This window comes from Stegodyphus dumicola, chromosome 5 (assembly GCF_044657685.1).
Source record: "Stegodyphus dumicola isolate Sdum_Otavi_A_Nest chromosome 5, ASM4465768v1".
Taxonomy (NCBI): domain Eukaryota; kingdom Metazoa; phylum Arthropoda; class Arachnida; order Araneae; family Eresidae; genus Stegodyphus; species Stegodyphus dumicola.
Genome location: NC_140772.1, coordinates 35,768,117 through 35,787,705, shown reverse-complemented (window position 1 = coordinate 35,787,705; position 19,589 = coordinate 35,768,117). Strand labels below are relative to the sequence as shown.

At 32.3% G+C, this 19,589-nt stretch overlaps 1 protein-coding gene across 1 annotated transcript in view; it reads left to right on the top strand.

Moving 5' to 3' along the window:
* LOC118186622 (cuticlin-3-like) overlaps window positions 1–19,589 on the top strand; it is a 217,709-nt gene that overhangs the window by 167,584 nt on the left and 30,536 nt on the right. The window contains exons 6-7 of the mRNA XM_035356726.2: window positions 8,172–8,320; window positions 12,142–12,223. Coding sequence (XP_035212617.2) covers window positions 8,172–8,320; window positions 12,142–12,223 — 231 coding nt within the window. The remainder of the gene's footprint in view (window positions 1–8,171; window positions 8,321–12,141; window positions 12,224–19,589) is intronic.

Genomic DNA, 19,589 nt, shown 5'->3' with positions numbered 1-19,589 from the left:
AACAACGATAAAAATCCAGGTTTTAAAGGTACGGCGGGCAGTTTTAACTTCTTGTATTTTTGGAGTCCTTTCCATCCTTTCTTTGATGTGAGGCAATTTCGAACCATTGCTGATGATAAATGTTACTTTGCTGAGCTCAAAGCCTTGAAAAAAATGTGGAATGTCTCATTCTTTAACTAAATCTCAGACCTATTTTTTTTTCTTAATACACTTTGCCTTTCTTTTTATCGTTGCCTGCTTGCTGGTATTTAGCCAAGCATAAACTTCGAGACAAATTGCGATGGGAAGCCTCATAGAGAATTACGTAAATCAAAGTAAATAACGTTTAGAACACATATGGGACACTCCAGATGACCCTCAGACTCATTCCAATATTAGCCTGCATAAGCAGTGGTTTGAAATGAAAACTGTAAAGTGAAACTGAAAGGCGTAAGAATTTTATAGTTTCAAGAGCAATATTTTGATTTGGATTAATTAATTTGATATGATTCCAAGTGCTTCGTTCTTCCCCATTTTCATTTTCTTGACTGATTCGCTCACCATGCAGATTAAATACGTAAATCGAATTAGTACGAAGGAAGAGTTCTCGGGGGAGAGGAGGGTTTAGGATATAGATCATAATCCTGAATTGAGAACTGGTCAACTACAGTTTTGAGAGCTTGCGTTATTATTTTAGCCGGTTACGGTTGAAAAATCAAATTTAGAAATGAACATGAGAATGTAAAGAAATTTCGTTTGATAATTTTGATACGTGTATGTCTCGCAGGCCACAGTCGATGAAGCATAAACTTCCCGTAAGAATTGAGACTCGAAGCAACTACTATACTTGTATACAGATATTAGTCATTATAAAATTTATTCCCAGTAGTTTTATAACGGCAAGCTCCAGAATGGATTGGGTTACACAATTTTTGGCAAAGCTTACGAAGTCTAATATCCATAGGTTTCTGGTAGATTGGAATTCGAAGATCTTATATTCTTGTTCCCCTATGACCAGACTCTTGAAAAGGGCATTAGGAATCTGGTGCACAAAATTCAGTTGCAGTCATTTAGATTGAAACAATCGGTGTACTTATGTAAATAACATGTTTTTCTGATTAATAAATGTTTCAGTTACTTTTTTCGTTAGTTAGTTTAGATACATTCTGTGATTGGCGATTGAATACAGCTGGTCCGTCATAACTTAAGGAGCTATTTAGAGCAGAGCTAATAAGCGAAGTAATTTAGAATGAGGAGAAGAGTTTAGACAGCGAGAAAGAACTTTTAACTGAATTCGAACTAGTGATGATTTTGTGAGGTAACCTCTATATGGATATTTTTAACTGGGCCTTTTTAGTGTGTGTGTGTGTGATTATGGTAAAGCCTCGACGGCTATCTGCCTAAGGGAAGGGATGCCTTCGTGGAGGACTTTCTAAGGGAAACTGGCTCGTATACACGTTACACATGGGGAAAACCACGAAAACGTCCATGCAGCTAGCCCGTTCGCGGGATTCGAACCTCGGACCGAACTACCAGCGTTCAGCGACTATACCGCTCGGCCGCTGGTGGGCCCTGGGCCTTTTTAACTTTCTCCTCATGAGTCTTCTCAAGCTCATCTAATATGCCGTGATTTTTCCAGTATGAATGTCACAAGTTCTGGAAAAATATTTAAAGGTTAAATAATATAAAAGATAAAATATTTTACTTTTAATTTCTCCATAGTCTAGAACAAGGATGTCAAACTCGCGGCCCGCGGGCCGCATGCGGCCCACAACAAATATTTTTTGCGGCCCGGCCAATATATCGGCAAATAATAATATATAATAATAAAATAACATATCGAAGAAGAAAAAAATGAAATGTTTACTGCTAAGTAACATTCTTGATTCAATGCAACTCAAATTTGAAAGCAAAATTCATTGAAGTGGGCGTGCCGGAATTTTACAAATATTTACCAGCCAGGTTTGAAGATACTCGAAAATTCGCATATGAAATTATTTCCATGTTTGGTAGCACTTATCGGTGCGAGCAGTTATTTTCAGTCATGAAAGGTAATAAGTCTCCTATTAGAAACCGTATTAATGATGCTCACCTTGGGTCTGCGTTGAAAGTTATCAATGCAAACAAAATTTCTCCCGAAATAGGAAAGATAATAGCAGAGAAGAGATGTCAAGTATCAGGACGTAAACATTAAATTTTTCTTGTTCTTTTCTATATAAATATATATATATGTTTATTATTATTGTATTATTCGAAATAAATCTACGTTTCTATGAATATTGATTTTTTTTTTTTTTTTTTTTTTTTTTGCTGCCCGGCTAAAGTTAAACCTTGTTTGTTTGGCCCAAGTGTACCTATGAGTTTGACATCCCTGGTCTAGAAGGATGGATGTTTAAGGACTGAAATTTTGCGTTTTAATTAAACATACTTCTGAATTGTTAAGCAGAAGCCTTAGAGCAAAGAAAGCTGCGAGAAAAACAATTTAAAAGTAAACTTGATTAGATATAGTCTAATCATTATTTAAAGAATGTTAAAAATTTCTCCTTTCTGAAATCATCTTTGAAGTGTGTGCGGAGGAATATCCGTTTCCAAAACACGCGAGGGCTATCTGGTCTAGAAGGAATGTCTTAATAGAAGACTTCCTTGGGAAAACCAACTCATATTCTTGTTACACATGAGAGAAACTCCACATAGCCAATTTGTTCTTAAGAAACGGAGCGAGCTAGGTGAGTCGATTCATTCCAGATTAAGTTATTTTTTATTGTTTGGAAACCATTCTTAGAAGAAGCGTTAGTCGTACATTTGACGTAACAATTATGTCCAATTGCAATGGCATTTCATACATAATATGGGAATAGTTTTCTTAACAATGTCAGATGATAGTGTTCTGAAATGTTTTTCTGGTAAAAAATGACTACAACGTATGTAATTTTTGCGTTACGTTACACATAACCCCGAAGTGTTATGGAATGGCTTTTTAGTCGGCTTCACTCAAACATTTTATAAAAATATTACGTAAAATATCACATTAAAATTCATTGCTTTGAAATTACAATGATTAATTTACTTGCATATAATAAAATATAAGGCAGGTAAATTATTATCATTTTTATTTGGATGTTTCTTCTAATACCTTTAAGTAAAGTACTTAGGCTTTTACACGAATGCTCCTTTGTGAATTGTGCACAATGTTTTATGCCGTCATGCTGCTACAGTTATATTAAAAATGGCAATAATTAGTTTAATATATTAAGCAGTACGAAGTATGTTGTTGTTATGTACAAAGTATGTTGTTATATACCATTTGAGTTACGTCGTTATGTGCAAAGTATGTTGTCGTTTATGGAACAGAAGTTCTTTGAGCTACTGTTTTCCCATATCTTCAGTTAAACTGCAAATAATATAACTAAATCCTCATAACATAAAAAGAACATAACTAAAATTCCCTTTTTTATTTTGTGATGACCTTAGCTTTATTTTAATCGGATACATAACTATTTGTCAAAGCAGGCAAAAGAAATATATTTTCATAATCACAATAAAAATAATGATTTTTCTAATTCAATAACTTCAGTTGGAACAAAAAATCACATTATCATCGAGAAGTGGTCGAGTAATATCTAATAATAAACTTTAATATAAATAACCGTAAATCCATAGAGAATATGAAACAATTACTTTTTATATTTTAAACTTAACGTATTTAAAAATAATTTTCCTTATTTAAAATTTTTATTTTCAAGTTATTAAAATAACAATATGCTGCATTTTCTATTTATTTATTCAACTGATAATTTTAAAGTTAATAATATTTCAGCTTTCTCTGTTTTTATTCTTTTCGACTTATATCTTAGTAAGTTTGACTTATCTAGAAAGCATATCAGAAAGAAATGTTTGAAAAACAGTAATGATATTCTCTAACATAAATAATAATAAAAAATTTTAAATACTTATTTTTAAGAATTTTTATTTGCAAGTTTAAATATCACTTTTCTGAATCTCGTACTTATTTATAAAATTCTAAAGTATACTCTAAAGTAAAATTCTAAAGTAATTATAAATTTATAAATGTTAGAGTATTTCAGTTCTTCAGTTTTTGTTTGTTGTTGTTGTTTTATTGTCTTGGTACTGCATTTTAATAAGGTTTGTTAATGAAAAATTAACGTTAATTAGTAAAATTTAATGAAGGTTAGTAAAACTTCTTTCTCATTAGAGGAAAAATTACACAGAAAATCTGTTAATGTGAGTATAATTTGCGAATAAAAAATGAATAAAAGAGACGGATAAACATAGAATTAATTCAACGAGTTAATAATAACACAAGCAAATTAGAGAATGTCTTAATCGAAAGTAGATGACAAAGGTTACAAAAATGAGATATGAAGAAAACGAGAATTAATATCTAAATAATAAGCATGGCCTGTAGAAGAAATTGCGATCTCGGCCTTTATTTAGAACGTCAAAAGACAAGAAGACTATTTTTATAACACAGGTTTTCCAACTTTGCTTCAGGTCAGGATTAAAAAACAACATACATTAGAGAAAGGATAGATTCTTTTCAGGGATGACCCAGAGTACTTTTCTAAAGGGGATTACCTGCCTGCATTTATATTATTTCGAAATCTGAAATAAAATGAATGAGATAGTTGGCATTTTTTGAGTACACATTTTGCGGATTTTCCTAATAAAAACACAATTAAACCGTTTTCACAATGGTGTGAAAGAGTTTCATCCAAAAATATTTGCATTTTCAGGCGTAGATTTAATAATCATAATAATTTGTAGAAAAATAGTTTTAACATATTTATTATATAGCTTAGGTTAGTTATGTGAACGTAGCAAAGCACACGAGGATTATCTGCTTAAAGAGAAGGATGCATCTTTATATTTATTATAGAAGTACCTGTAGCTAGGAACATATTTGACCTTTTTTTTTTTTTTTTTTTTTTCGGTGAATTAAATCACAAAAGCCCAGATTTCTAATCCTGTCTGACGATGTTTTTCTAAGAAAGATAATTGATATACTAGCTGCTTTAAGAGCCTTGAAGCGGTTGTGAGAGTACTACATGTATACGTAAAAGAAAGGATTTGCATTTAAATCGAATTTCAAATTAAGCCTGTTAAGAATTATTTCTTTGAATCTTGCAAAAATTATTATTATTTCTGTATAACATTAATTAAAGGTTTTATTAATTAAATTTCATATAATTCTTTTTAGCTGAATGGGGCAATTTGCACAGAAGGGCTATTAATTTCGTTTTTGCATTTTACGACGTCAACTATAAAACGGCGTTTCACTTTTCAAAATGTTGCCACCAAATATTAGAGCCCTGTATTATATTTAAAGAAATTAAGTAATGAAGAATCTACACAAATATATGTATGTTTCTCGCATTGTAATAAAACGACTGTACCTAGAGCCATCCAGTTTTGAATCACGTACGTTTCCACCGGAATATGGGCATCTGGAAAATCCAAATTTGAAATCTGTTTTATTATCTATTTCATATTTTGTAAAAGTTTGACGAATTTTTACTTCCTTGGTACGAAGTAAAAAGGAAGTATTGTAATCGCGAAAAGTTTCAAGCAGCATATTTCAACGAAAATATCCATTTTGACCGCAATCGAATGCAATTTAACGATGTTTTTGCGTGATATCTGTGCGTAAGGACAGAATAAAAGACTCTTTCCTTCCAAAAAAATTATAAAACTGCTTTAAAATGAATTCTGAAGAGAATTTTTCGTGGCGTCTGTACGTACGTACATGTTTCGCATAACTCAAAAACGAGTAGCCTCAGAACGTTGAAATTTTGCATATAGGACTGCTATAACATGTAGATGAGAACCTGGTATTTTGGTTGTAATCGGCCGCACCAAACGTATATAAATATATTTATACATATATCCACTCTGTTACCCGGCTCAGTGATCTCAGTTTCTTTATTCTTATATGTTTGTAAATTGTATATTTTTTGCTTTAAAAATGATTGATTTATGTTGTTTTTATCTTCCGGTTAAAGTTCTTATGTCTTTAGTAAATCTGTATTCAATATTTTTAGAATTATCAACAATTTTAAAGTTGTTTGAGTGCCGCTAAGCCTAATAATTTTTTTGATGGCGGCCATTGCTTGTTTACATTTGAAACAGCAGAATAGCAGATTTGTTGCCAATCTAGAGAAACTTAGCTTCGCAACAACAAAGATAACGCCTTCATTTATTATTGCGAATTAAATCATGCTTAATCCTTTCTGGAATTTTTTCGAGGAAATAAGTGCTTAAGATTTACTTCGTAATTTTTAATACAGATATTTTTAGTTTATGTATTTTTTCCTTCTCGCGAAGTGAGAACTGAATTAATTGAATGAGAAATACTCAATCGTCTGTGAAAATCTGTTTCCTTTTGGTTTTGTTTGCTTAATTTCTTTTATACATCGTTCTATCTTTATTATAGTATTTGAATAGAATATGTGTCAACGATTAGATAATTCTTTAACTGATATAACTTTTGTGCATTCTGAGTTATAATATGAACGAAATATAATACTGTTAAGTGAACCTAGCGCCAGAGTGTCTCTATGGTAAACAAATAACGTGAATTTTAAAGAATGCATTTATTCTATTGTGGGTTATGCGTTGTCGGCGAAGTAGATTTAATTCAATCCAATAAGTTTAAATAAAATGCAAGAAAAATTGCGTATAATTTAATATTCCGTACAAGAAAGTCATGTGGTGTACACACCAGATTTTTTATTAACAATCTCAATGATTTTAAAGTGAATAGCGGCAACACTCTACGAGAAGAAAACATTTTTATCTCCAGCCCGCAAGATTGTGTATCTGAAATTCCAAAGATATGCTCTTTTTAAATATTTTGTTATATTGCTGTTGAACCAAATTTTATGATTTAAGTTATTTTATGATTTAAATATTATGTATTTATTTAATAAATAAAAATAACACACAAAACGTTAAAAAACGCCCCGTTGGGCGTAATTTAAAATCTGAAAGCTTTCAGTTTTTTGTTTCTAATATATTATTATCCTATTATTATATTGATGTAATAAAGCGCGATCCTATTTAGGGCACACTCAATTTGCTTCGATGCAGGAAGAACTACTTTAGCCGTTCTATGAAACTTTTCAATTTGAATAACAAATAAAAAATTCATAAATTAATCAATTGATCTATGCAGTGAAATCTTATTAGCTTTTTCGAATTTCTGCAAGATTTCGCCTGCGATGGATATATCTGCAACACATTATAATTCATAAAACTATCTATAACGCATTACAATATCAATTTAAAAAATTCGAAAAAAAATCATAAAATTAGACAGAAAACAATTCTAAGTTATCATGAATTTTAAATAATATTCGGTCTTCCGAAGAAAAATATTTTTATGGATAGAATTTTTATTCAAAATCTACGTCAATGACAGAATATTCTTTTTGAGTTACATTTTACACTGATCATCTACTTCTGTTCCATACTTATTTGCATATCAATAAATCGAAAGAAACTTTTAACACCTTCATTTTTAGGTTTTTAAAGCGACAGTTTGATTTTTGCATATTTATCAATATTAAATTTTACTTATTATTACCCATTTATTAAGCCAAAACTAGCATAAATCAGTATTCTGAGCAATTTGTAATTTAAAAGTTCCTAGAGGTCCTACGACACATATTAGCTACATTCGCTTCGGATCTGCAGTACATTTTAGTTCAAGTTCTTAAACATGATCAAGTTGATTTCGTTTACTTGCTAACTATACCCGTAGTCTTTGAAGTAAATTCCAACTCATAATATACCGCATTTTTTGATAACCTTTCAACATTAAAAAAATATACAGGCATGCATAAAAAATAAACAGTGCTGCTGTCGGATATTGGACCAGAGATCTTCCAGTTTCTAAATGTCAGACGTGTTAATCATTTACACCCCGAGAGCACTGTAATAATGTACTACTGTACTGTACTGTAATAATTCCATACAAATATAAAACAACATGTGGCCCTTTTAAAACAATCTTTTCGCAGATTTTAATTTAGGAATAACAGGTAAAAAAATGCAAAAATACAAAATGCAATAAGGAGTGTTATAAAACTACTTTACTGACAGAGAATATATATCAAAATTCCTTCCTTGTTATTGCTTTTTAAAATGGTGGCAGCACTCTTATTTTTCCACAGTATGATTGGAACGACACCTGTGCTTGCGACGGCGCCCATGCCATCTTGCACTATGAAGATTTTCGTAGGGGAGCCAGACGATGCCATCGTCGCAGAGAATGTCAAGATCGGGGACTTGCTAAGCCTCGTCATTAGCATCGACTTCCAAGGTAAACAGACTTTTCTTTTCCTCCTGGTATGCAATTGTAAACATGAAAAACAAAGCTTCAGAGCTATGTAATGAAACAGTTGTCTATCAGCTGTGTTCCGCGAAACTCTGAGTTCTTCGAGCAATTGAAAGACTTGCAGCCAGAGAGGGCTAGCTCCACTTTGGTAGATTTTGTGTTCATGGGTCTTTTCTGTTAAAACAAATCGTTCTTTGCATTCGAGTAACCGTAAAAGTTCAGTTTTACTAGCACTTTTAATGAGGACAAACGTTTAGAATATTAAGATAAAAAATTACTTTTTTAAGGGGACTCATACACCTTAAACCCCTTATGATCTTCGAATATGTGATTGTTGCAAGAATTGGGATATTTTATTTATTTTAAAAGCAATTACTTCCATCCTTTTACAGCTGACTACATAATATAGCTGCTTTGGGAACTAGTAACCAGAAAATTTGTGCTGCCACAAATATTTTTGTAAAATAATCCGCTTTGTGACAAAATTTTTCGTCATGTTTCCACCTTGCGCTCATGATATTTTAAAAAAGGCTAATGGTACATTCTTGAAATTCGATGGAATTCTTTATATGTGCACTATTTTTTAACTGAACCAAAATTCTGATGAATATTTTAATATTAAAAGATTTTATGCACGAAAATATTACAGATTTTTTTAATAAAATACATTTTATAAACTCAATTACAAATAAAATAAAAATTTAACATGAAATTCTCAGAATTTTTGGTTCACAGTAGTTCTGAAATGTTTTAAAAGCTATATATTAAATATGAAATAATATTATGCAACAGAATGTTTTAAACTGTGCGCGCAACGTGGAAACATGACGAAAAATTTTCTCACAAAACGAATTAAATTATACAAATATTTGTGGCAACACAAACTTTCTGGTTACTATTTCAGAAAGCAGCTATATTATGTAGACAGCTGTAAAAAGATGGAAGTAATTGCTTTTAGCATAAATGAGTTACCCCAATTCTTGCAACAGTCACATATTCGATGATCTTATGGGTTTTAAGGTGTATGAGTCCCCTTAATTTCCCGAAAATTTAAAAGTGTGGAACTGAGCCTCTCTTGCTGCAAGCCCTTCACAGATAAAAATTAAAATTCGAAAGAATTTTTGAAACGTCTAAAATAATGAATTAACCGCACTTCTGTTTATTTTGTTAGTGTTTGTTGTAATTCAGCTTTTATTATATAATACGGGTTCATAGAGCTCTCTTAAAAAACTGCGCAGATAAATAGGAAGGAATTGGCAATTTATGACAATAAATGACAGCTCTATAACTATGTGAACAGTTATAAATAGACGGAGTAAAAACTGAGCTGAGAAAAGGAGAATTCCCCTTTGAGATACGGCAAATATCGTACATCACCAGTAAAAATGAACGCAATACTCAATCGCTTTATCAAACAGTTTCACATTCTTTTAATAATATGATAATGCATATGGTACTAATCTGAAAAATATTACGCTTTTCATAAACTTGAAAAGTTTATGGTTTGAGCATATCTTCTGCGGAAAATGTGAGCACAGTACTTCATCTTTAACCTCCCAGCTGCAATTAATTTAACGAATATTTACGGAATAACCTGTGAAAATTTTCGAAAGTTTAGAAAGTAGAGTGGCAACACATTATACTCTTCAGCAAAATGTAATTCGGACAAGAATAGAAGTCTTATTAAAAAAAAAAGAACTCTTCTCACAAAGTAATTAAAAAGCAACTATCGAAATGTTTCTTATTCAAGAGCAGGTTTTGTTTTAATAGAGTTATTTGATTCAGTGATAAAAATTAAGCTAGTCGGTACATTTTAGCTATAGTGAAAGCTTTTAGAGGCAATTCTCTGAAAAAACATTAATAATCAAATTAAATAACATAGCTACATGTGAATAAAACTGATTAATTAGAAATGTGAAAAACAAGAGTGAATTGTAATATTACCCCATTACAGATAGAAAGCTATAATTTCAGGAATAAAATAAAAGTATCTGGATATTGTAAAATAATTTAACTTCTCTTAAAGATATTTTAAATATCTTTCATTAAATTTTCTAACAAATATTCATTATATTTTCTAGGTAGTTAATTTTCGATATCTTACGCTACTTCAACGAACAATACCGCAAATAGTTTGTTATGCGTATGAAAGAAACTTCAGAATAAAAGTAAAAATTCAATTTTTTAAGGTATCAGTCTTTTAAAACCAACAAACTACTCATTTTTTGGAACAGTATGTACGGATTATTTTAATTTTTTAATAGTCATTTATAATCTTGGTAAACCTTTCCTTTAAATTCTTGTTTTCCACCTACAACTTCCTGCCTGAATGCGATTTCAGTATCGCGTTTTATGCAAAATGAAGTATAATCAGTAATTAAAGCGACGTTCAGTCACTTCCAGAGAACAACTCAGAAGATCTCAGTAGAGCGTATTCTATCTTCGGGTCCCGAACGCGTAATGGCAAACCACACATTGAGTTGATCAATGTTAAACGAATTTCGCTTACTGCGCATGGCCAAAAGAGAATTTGGCGCAGTTACGACTGTGGCGCAATTTTAAAAGAAGATAAATATGGTATATGGTTGATATTGTGTTACCTTGGGCGTAAACAGTTCGAGGTTTTAAGTTGCTTCATTACTTGGAGTGTAAATGTCGATTGTAAACTATGCGAATTTTCTTTGAAAAAGTATTACCAAACAGGAAACATTACAAGATATATTAGCTGATTATACTTCTGAGGAATAAAAACAATTGAGTATTTACCATACGTTCTATTCATATATACTATATACTTTAACAAATTACGGATTAAATCTAGTTTAAATTAATGAATTAAAGGTCAAAGAAATTACTGTAAATAAATAATAGACTGTTGCAATTGTAAACAGTCGATAAGACCTACATGACGAACAGGCTTGTGTAGGGTTGCTTATGCTTAGTCGCCAGTATTTTCTCCCACGCCAGCGGTACATTACTGAGCATGCGCAGTAAGCGAAATTCGTTAACATTGATCAACTGAATGTGCGGTTTGCCATTAAGCGCCCCGAACGTAATAAACCTACCTTACTATGATCCGCCGTAGTCTTACGTACCTATTAGTATTCTCGGTGAGGTTTAATTACGGGCCAATTCAGTTAGCTTCGGCTAAGTTTAGCTAATTAGAATTATTTTAGTTCCTTTTTTTTCTATCCTAAGATAAAGGTCAAATGGAGGCTTTCCTGTAAGCCCGAGTTGCAAGAAGCCCAGCAAGCTAGAAGCCCATAGTTGCAAGAAGCCCAGCGAATAGTCGCTAGACACTTCACTGATGGTACGTGCCAAGGGCACGTAAATTAACTATAACTTAACTATAAATAAAGTAATCTTATGGATTCGCGGTTTTAGGAGGATGTCGATTCATTTCTAACTTTCACAAAATGAGTATTTATTATTATTATGTTTCAGAGTGTGCATCATTAACTATTTTGCAGATTCGTACTTTGACGTGGTGTCGACAGTATGTTTTGATTGCATCCTATGCGAAATGGCTATCAGCATTCAGCTTTATTTCAGAATGTATCTTGTTTAAATACAAATATTTAAATACAACTAAATCTGTATATTGTTATAAAACATAATAATTTATTGCTAAGAAAATGCGAAGATCTCCCCAACCAGCAACGTGAGTAAACAAAACTATGTGCGTAAAATATTAAAAGCGGAAGGTAAAAAGGATAAAGGACTACTACTATAAAAATGAATAATACATAATTATATAAACAAAACGATACTTCTTGAGATTAATCTTTTTTTCTATTCCCTTTCAGATGTGTATGGAATCAAAGTGACAAACTGCCTCGTGAGAGACGGTCTGAACTGGGGTGAACAACCTTTGATCAATAACGAAGGGTAATCACTTTCGATCTCATTACAATGAGTACAATGGATAACTGTTTTCAGAGCATTGTTGTGTATAATGAACGGCCATTGACAATGAATAGTTAAAACGCGATCGCGTGCAAAAAGGTTAACGCCTCTTTAATAGTCAAATGACAATATAAATCAAGCATGTGAAATTAGTTGGATTAATTTTATCCCATGCGTAAAAGACAGAAACATTAATGAATTTAGTATATCACGTAATAGTGATAATAAAGTAAATGTCATTTATAAATATGAAAAATAAGTGTAAATCTTTTAAATATAATAGTATATACAGTAAAACAATTATTTAAATAAATTTACTGAATTATAAGACTTATAAGCATACAGTTTTCCTGATAAGTGCAAAGAGACGCACACTAACGTTGTAAGATTTTCCTCCTTCTTTAGCGCGTTCTTTCGTGGTGTAATTGGAAAGCACGTCCAGCTAGCTTCGGAATTCGAATCCAGGCGAGGGCATTGGGCATTTTTCACGTCTTTACCCTCGATAAACTTAATGACTCCACAACGTAGAATACTAAAATTTGGCAGACGAACAATCTTAACTTTCGCTAACAGTTTTAACGTAAAATTTAGTCTATTTTTACTTAGTCTGTCTCTATATTTTCCACAAAATCTATGCTATTTTAAGACCATTCTGCCTGCTAATCTTTATCACTTAAGTTAGTTTCTTTATTAGTACAAAGGGATTTGAATCCCGAAGGACTATTAGTTTCGTTTTGGCATTTTGCGTCGGACGGATAAATGTCGGTTCACTTTTCAAACTGTTGCCATAAAATGTTAGAGTCCTGCATTATATTTGAAGAAATTAAATAATGAAAATCTGCGTAAATGTATGTATATTTCTCACATTGTCATAAAATAACGGTACATAGAGTCATCGAATTTTGAATAACGTAATCCTCCAACGAATATGAGCATGTGGAAGACCAAATTTGAAATTTGAAATTTGTTTTATGATCGATTTCCTATTTTTTAAAACTTTGACGAATTTTTGATTAACAAACTCAAGGATTTCAAAGCGAGCAATGGCAACGTTGTGCAGAAAAAACATTTTTATCTCCAGCGCGTGAGTCTCTGTATCGGAAATTCTAAAGATAGGCTCGTTTTAAAACTATTTTGCGATATTGCTGTTGCACTGGATCTTATGGTTTAAGTGCGAGGAACATGATATTTAATAAAGAAAGGTAACACACAAAATGTTAAAAAACGCCCCTTTGGACGTAATTTAAAATCTGAAACATTTCAGATTTTTTTTTTTTTTTTAGTTGTTATTTAATTCTTTCATTAAGTTTAAATCAGGATTAAATGCCAAATTTCTATGTTTATGGAGTAATATAAATATTTTTCGTTTATTAGTACCAAGACTGTTTTGTGAGTACGGTAATATTAAAAGGATATTTGTTCTATGTATTTTACACATACAATACCAAGCTTTTTAAATTAATTAGTGTTGGAATATTGTTATCCTCAATTACTATTAAATAACTCTGTTAATTAATTATTCAGTCCAACTTTTGTATATCTTTTATTTCAACTGGGAAACATATTAAATAACAAAGCAGTTTACCTTATTCAAAAGCAAATTATTTTTTCTTGCGCAGAATGTATGATTATTTCCTCCACCAAAGATGGCAACGTTTGTTGACGAACTGAATGCAACAAACTTGCCTGTTTTCCCATAATACATAATTTTATATACTTTCTGAAATTCATTAGATCTATGTTTGTATACTTAAATTAGAAAACACATAATAAAAAATTGAACTTTAAAGTGTATATTTACAAAGTTTCTTTGATCAAAAAAGCTTCTATTTCCGCATAAAATATTAAACACAGCTAAAGTTAAAAAACTGCATTTTCGAGGATATCAGCAAGTAACAGTAGTATTCCTGACTTCACTTCTAGGTATTTATTTGGTGAGTTCAATTCTTCTAATTCACTTTATTTTATCCATGTGAAATCGAGTCTGAACGAATGATGTATTTTGAGGGTTATATTGACGGAAGCAAATGCATCATTTGTTTAGCCTCGTGTTACTAATATAATGGGATCGAAAAGAAGAATTAAATTTGCCAAATAAATACCTAAATGTAAAGTTAGGTTGTTTTGGTTCGTTTTGTTTGATAATAGCAAAGCGCTCCAGAGCTACCTGCTGAAAGGTAGGCATGCCTTCGTGGAGAACTTTCTAAGGGAAATTGGCTAGTAGATATTCTTGAAGTTGTCCACGCAAAGTTTTACAATTAGAGCGAAGAGATTATACTTGTGTGACCAATCGTAAAGTTCTGGTGTCTTACCCACTTCTACCTTTACCTACGATACAAATCGCAATACAACCTGAAATTTGGTCCAGTAGTGAAATCCAAGGTGGGAAGCAATCTTTGTAGACTGAATGTGTTCCTACTGTTGAGGCTGATAAATTCATATACAGCTGAATAGAAATTAATAGCGAAAAATTAATGTGTAGCATGTCAGAATGATGTTGAAGGCTCTTAGAAAAAAAATCTGATGTAGATACTATATGCTTTTTTACCACGTGCAATTTAATAGGCCTTATACGGCTTATTAAATTATACATGTTTTTGCTGCACTTCACTTAAACGTGATTCCTGGAATTATTCTAACTTGAACAACAGATCTTTCAAGGCAAGCGGAAAATGGCATCAAAAATTGCAAATTGTGAAATTAAATACCCCGGTCAATTTTTGCCGTATAGAAGACAAACTTTTTATAATTTTATTTTTTTCCTCCACGAGTATAAAACTTTCCCAAATATAAGTGTAAGAACTGGGAGACCGCATCATAAGTTACATTTCGTTATTTGTCCAGAACTATTTTTTTTAATTTGGCATTGCCAAAACATGAATATTTTCGTCATTTAAAGCAGTTCTATAATTGGAAGTATGTGACTACGACCAATGATAGCGAAAATAAAGGCCTAGTAAGGGGTGGGTATATATATATATATATATATATATGTGTGTGTGTGTGTGTGTGTAAGATAAAAATCTGATGTGCACACCACATGACTTCCTTGTACGAAATATTAAATTATACGCATTTTTTCTTGCATTTTATTTAAACTTATTAGATTGAATTAAACCTACTTCGCCGACAGCGCATAAACCACAATAGAATAAATGCATTCTTTAAAATTCACTTTGTTTACCATAGCGACACTCTGGCGCTAGGTTTACTTAACAATACAACGAAATATAACAGTATTATATTTCGTTCATATTATAACTCAGAATGCACAAAATGTATATCATTTAAAGAATTATCTAATCGTTGCCACATGTTAATACTATAATAAAGCTAGAACTATGTATAAAAGAAATTAAGCAAATAAAACAAAAAGAAACAGTTTTTCACAGACGATTGAGTATTTCTCATTAAATTAATTCAGTTCTTATTTCGGGAGAAGGCAAAAATACATAAAAACTCAAAATATCTCTATTAAAAATTACGAAGTAAATCTCAAACGCTTATTTCCTCGAAAAAATTCCAGAAAGAATTAAGCATGATTTAATTGGCAATAATAAATGAATGCGTTATCTTTGTTATTGCGAAGCTAAGTTTCTCTAGATTGGCAACAAATCCACTAGTCTCCTGTTTCAAATGTAAACATCGATGGCCGCCATTAAAACAGGCTTAGCGGCAATTAAACAACTTTAAAATTGCTGATAATTCTAAAATATTGCACACAGATTTACTAAAGGCATAAAATCCTTAACCGGAAGATAAAAACAATATAATTCAATCATTTTTAAAGCACAAAATGTACAATTTACAAACATATAAGAGTAAAGAAACTGAGATCACTGAGCCGGGTAACAGAGTGGATATATATATAAATATATTTAATATACGTTTGGTGCGGCCGATTGCAACCAAAATACGAGGTGCACATCTACATGTTATAGCAGTTCTATATACAAAATTTCAATGTTCTGAGGCTACTCGTTTTTGAGTTATGCGAGATACGTACGTATGCAAGAACGTACGTACGTACTTACGCACGTACGTACATACGTTCGTACAGACGCAACGAAAAATTCTCTTCAGAATTAATTTTAAAGCAGTTTTATAATTTTTTTGGATGAAACGAGTCTTTTATTCTGTCCTTACGTACAGATATCACGCAAAAACATCGTTAAATTGCATTCGATAGCGGGCAAAATGGATATTTTCGTTGAAATATGCTGCCTGAAACTTTTCGCGATTACAATACTTCCTTTTTACTTCGTACAAGGAAGTAAAAAAATATATAAATCAACTTAATAATTTAATTTAATAATAGTTTTTTAATCTTTCATTTTTAATCTGCGTATTTCCTCTTTATTTATTGTAAAAAAATTAGTAACATTTCTGGACTGTGTTATTTCTAGAAAACTCTATTCCAGACCTTGCGTAACGCTGATGATGTAATTATTTCGAAGCCTGAACTCTGAGAACTAAAACCTTTCTAATGTAAACCAAAACCTTCCTTCTTTGGTGAGCTGCTATATTGGATAAAGGCGTACTTGGCTTCTGTTGCTGCTTCGACGTCATTTTGCTGTGTTTTGTTCCTATCGCTACAGTATTAAAAAATGTAAATGTTCTGAAAATAGGCACGATTAGAGTGCCAAGTGAATTGTGGCCTCAAATGTGAATTTAAATAAAAATGAAATTGGAACCGCCTCGACTGCCAAGTTTATTAGTCATTACGAATTCTACGTTCTAAGTATGAAGTAACAATGCCATCAGTATTTCTGCGTTTCTACGTCTCAGTTTTCTCCCTTCAGTACTTCTAAATTTTGGTTCTATATATATATATATATATATTGAATGCTTTTTAAGAAAAAAATTCATTTTGTATCCTTTTTAAATTCATTTTACTACCGTTTTCCGAAAAAGTATTCTTTATTATGTGTCCGTACGTACTGACGTCACGCAAAAAAAATCTTCTAAATGGATTCGGAAACGCTCAAAATGGATAATTCTATTGAAATATATATAAACCGAAATTTTTCGTGATTACGATGCTTCCTTTGCTTCGTATAAGGAAATAAAAAATTCAAAAATCAATACAACGATGGCAAGAAAAACACTGAAAATAATGAATACACAAGGGGGGGGGCTTAATGAATTAATGTGGAAAATAGAGGATTAAAGATACAAGTCATTGTTTCAGATCTTGATATTTGTTTGAAACAGTCCGTAAATTCATTTTCAAAGAACTGCATCTGAGTAACGCGTGCTCACTCACGGCTGTTGCCAAAATATTTGAACGAGAAACCTGAGAACTAAGTTGTCGTTTGTCAGTTTCTCTAATAATTGTCATACAATTGAATAAGAAACGAAATGCATTCCGAGAATTTCTTGTCATTGATGGATGACTTAGATGCATCATTTATCTTCCAAGATTTTAAACGTTCATCAGTACAATGTAAACATCCTTCACGGCCTTTGCTCAACTTAGGTAAAACATTACGGGAGATACCTATATTGCTAGATATGGCCACTTAAAATATTTCCTTGTTTGGGCCTGTCAAGAAACACTATGATTTGCACCGATTCTCTAATAATGTAACTCCCGTCGCACAGACGGTATAGTGGTTAAGGAAGCCTGACTGCATTACCGAAGGGCCCGGGTTCGAATCCCGGAGGAAGCATGGATGTAAAAATTGTCTGTCCTTTTCATAGGAAGCAAAGGTCGCCCACCTATTAGGTGCCTCCATAATAAAAAGACCACAACATCTGGCCGTAGGAGTGGCCGCCATTGGAAAAAATAATAATGTAACTCCTGTTGGTTTTCAAAATTTTAAATGATAATACAAACTGAAACAATTGTTTCTCGTTGTAAATTACATTCTTATGCATTTGTCCTCGTTAATAAGTTTCAGTGGTTATATAACAACAAGAAAGCCCGGCGGTTATACGAAATGACCGCTGTTCTAGATATTTATAAATTGTAATTAAAATTATTTGTGCAAAGGTGTCTGCTAATTTAAATTGCATTACCCAGGGCAGGCGGCGAGGACGCCCCTTTGCTTACTGCCCCAAGGGGTTTTCCCCTTCTACTTGTTTAATTGCTTAAAGTAGAGTGCAATGAAGGAAACCAATGGCGGTACATTTCTTAAGAGATACCGCTAGCTCAATAAATAAAGATAATTTAAATAATAAAACTTTAATTCACATGTCAAAGATCTCTTTGTACACAACATTTCTTGTGTAGATCTTTCCATCATTTTTAAGCTCGCCTTGAGGAGGACCATCCATTATTTTTAATTTTACGTCCATTCTTTCATGAACTCTTGAACAAGCAACATAAAGTTGACTGTGTCCAAATACAGGCTCAGGTAACCAAAATGCCAACACGCTTAAGCGTTTGGCCCTGAGACTTATTGATGGTCATAGCAATGGCAAGTTTTACGAGAAATTGTCTACGTCTCAATTGAAACGGCAACCCTATGCCGTGGCAACTTTACCCCATTGGCTAGCACAGTTACGCAAGCAACCAATAAACTATCGTCGACAAACAGACACTTAAGCCGTATATATATATATGGGGTGAAGTAACATCATCTTCGAAACGGCTGGCTCCTGGGCTTAGCGAAGCACACCGTTGGGTTCCGCGGGTTCGTGGCTCACCATTTTGACCATTCGCATCTTCTTGGGACTTTAATTAGCCGAGATATTAATTAAAAACTAATTTTCCCCAACGTTTTCCTATATTTTCCGCTTTCTTTCTTCGGTTTTCCCTATTAGAGGGATTTCGCTACGTGCCAAATTCTTTTTTCTCGAATATCTACGGAACGGCGCCGAGTTGAAATTCGAGAGGCGTATCCTCGGATTCCAAAAAAATTCTCCGAATCCATCGATACCATTCTTATCTTCGTATGACTTTAATCGGCCGAGATATTAATTAAAAACTGCAGAAACGTTAATTTCCGCGCTCATTTTTCCGAGTGGCAACAATAAACTATCGGCGACACACACTTAGCCGCTTATACATATAAAGATATCTGGCTTTCAAAACTATAATTCTTAAGCGGAATACACAGTGCCTAAATTCATAAAACAATTTACCAAGGTACAGGAATACCAGTAAGTCTAAGCATTCATAAGCTTACTCAAAACAGTAATCTATGTCAGTTACCTTCAAAATCAAGCGGAGTTTTATTTAAAAATGATACCACTCTAAAAGTAGTCCTCCTTAACTGTACGTGTTGTAACCAGCGTGTGTTTTGTTTACATGAAAGTAACACATACCTCCAAATGTTAAAACTTGCAGTCTGGTACTTTATTTTTCTCTTTAGCATTTGAAAGATGCTACAAACTGACAACC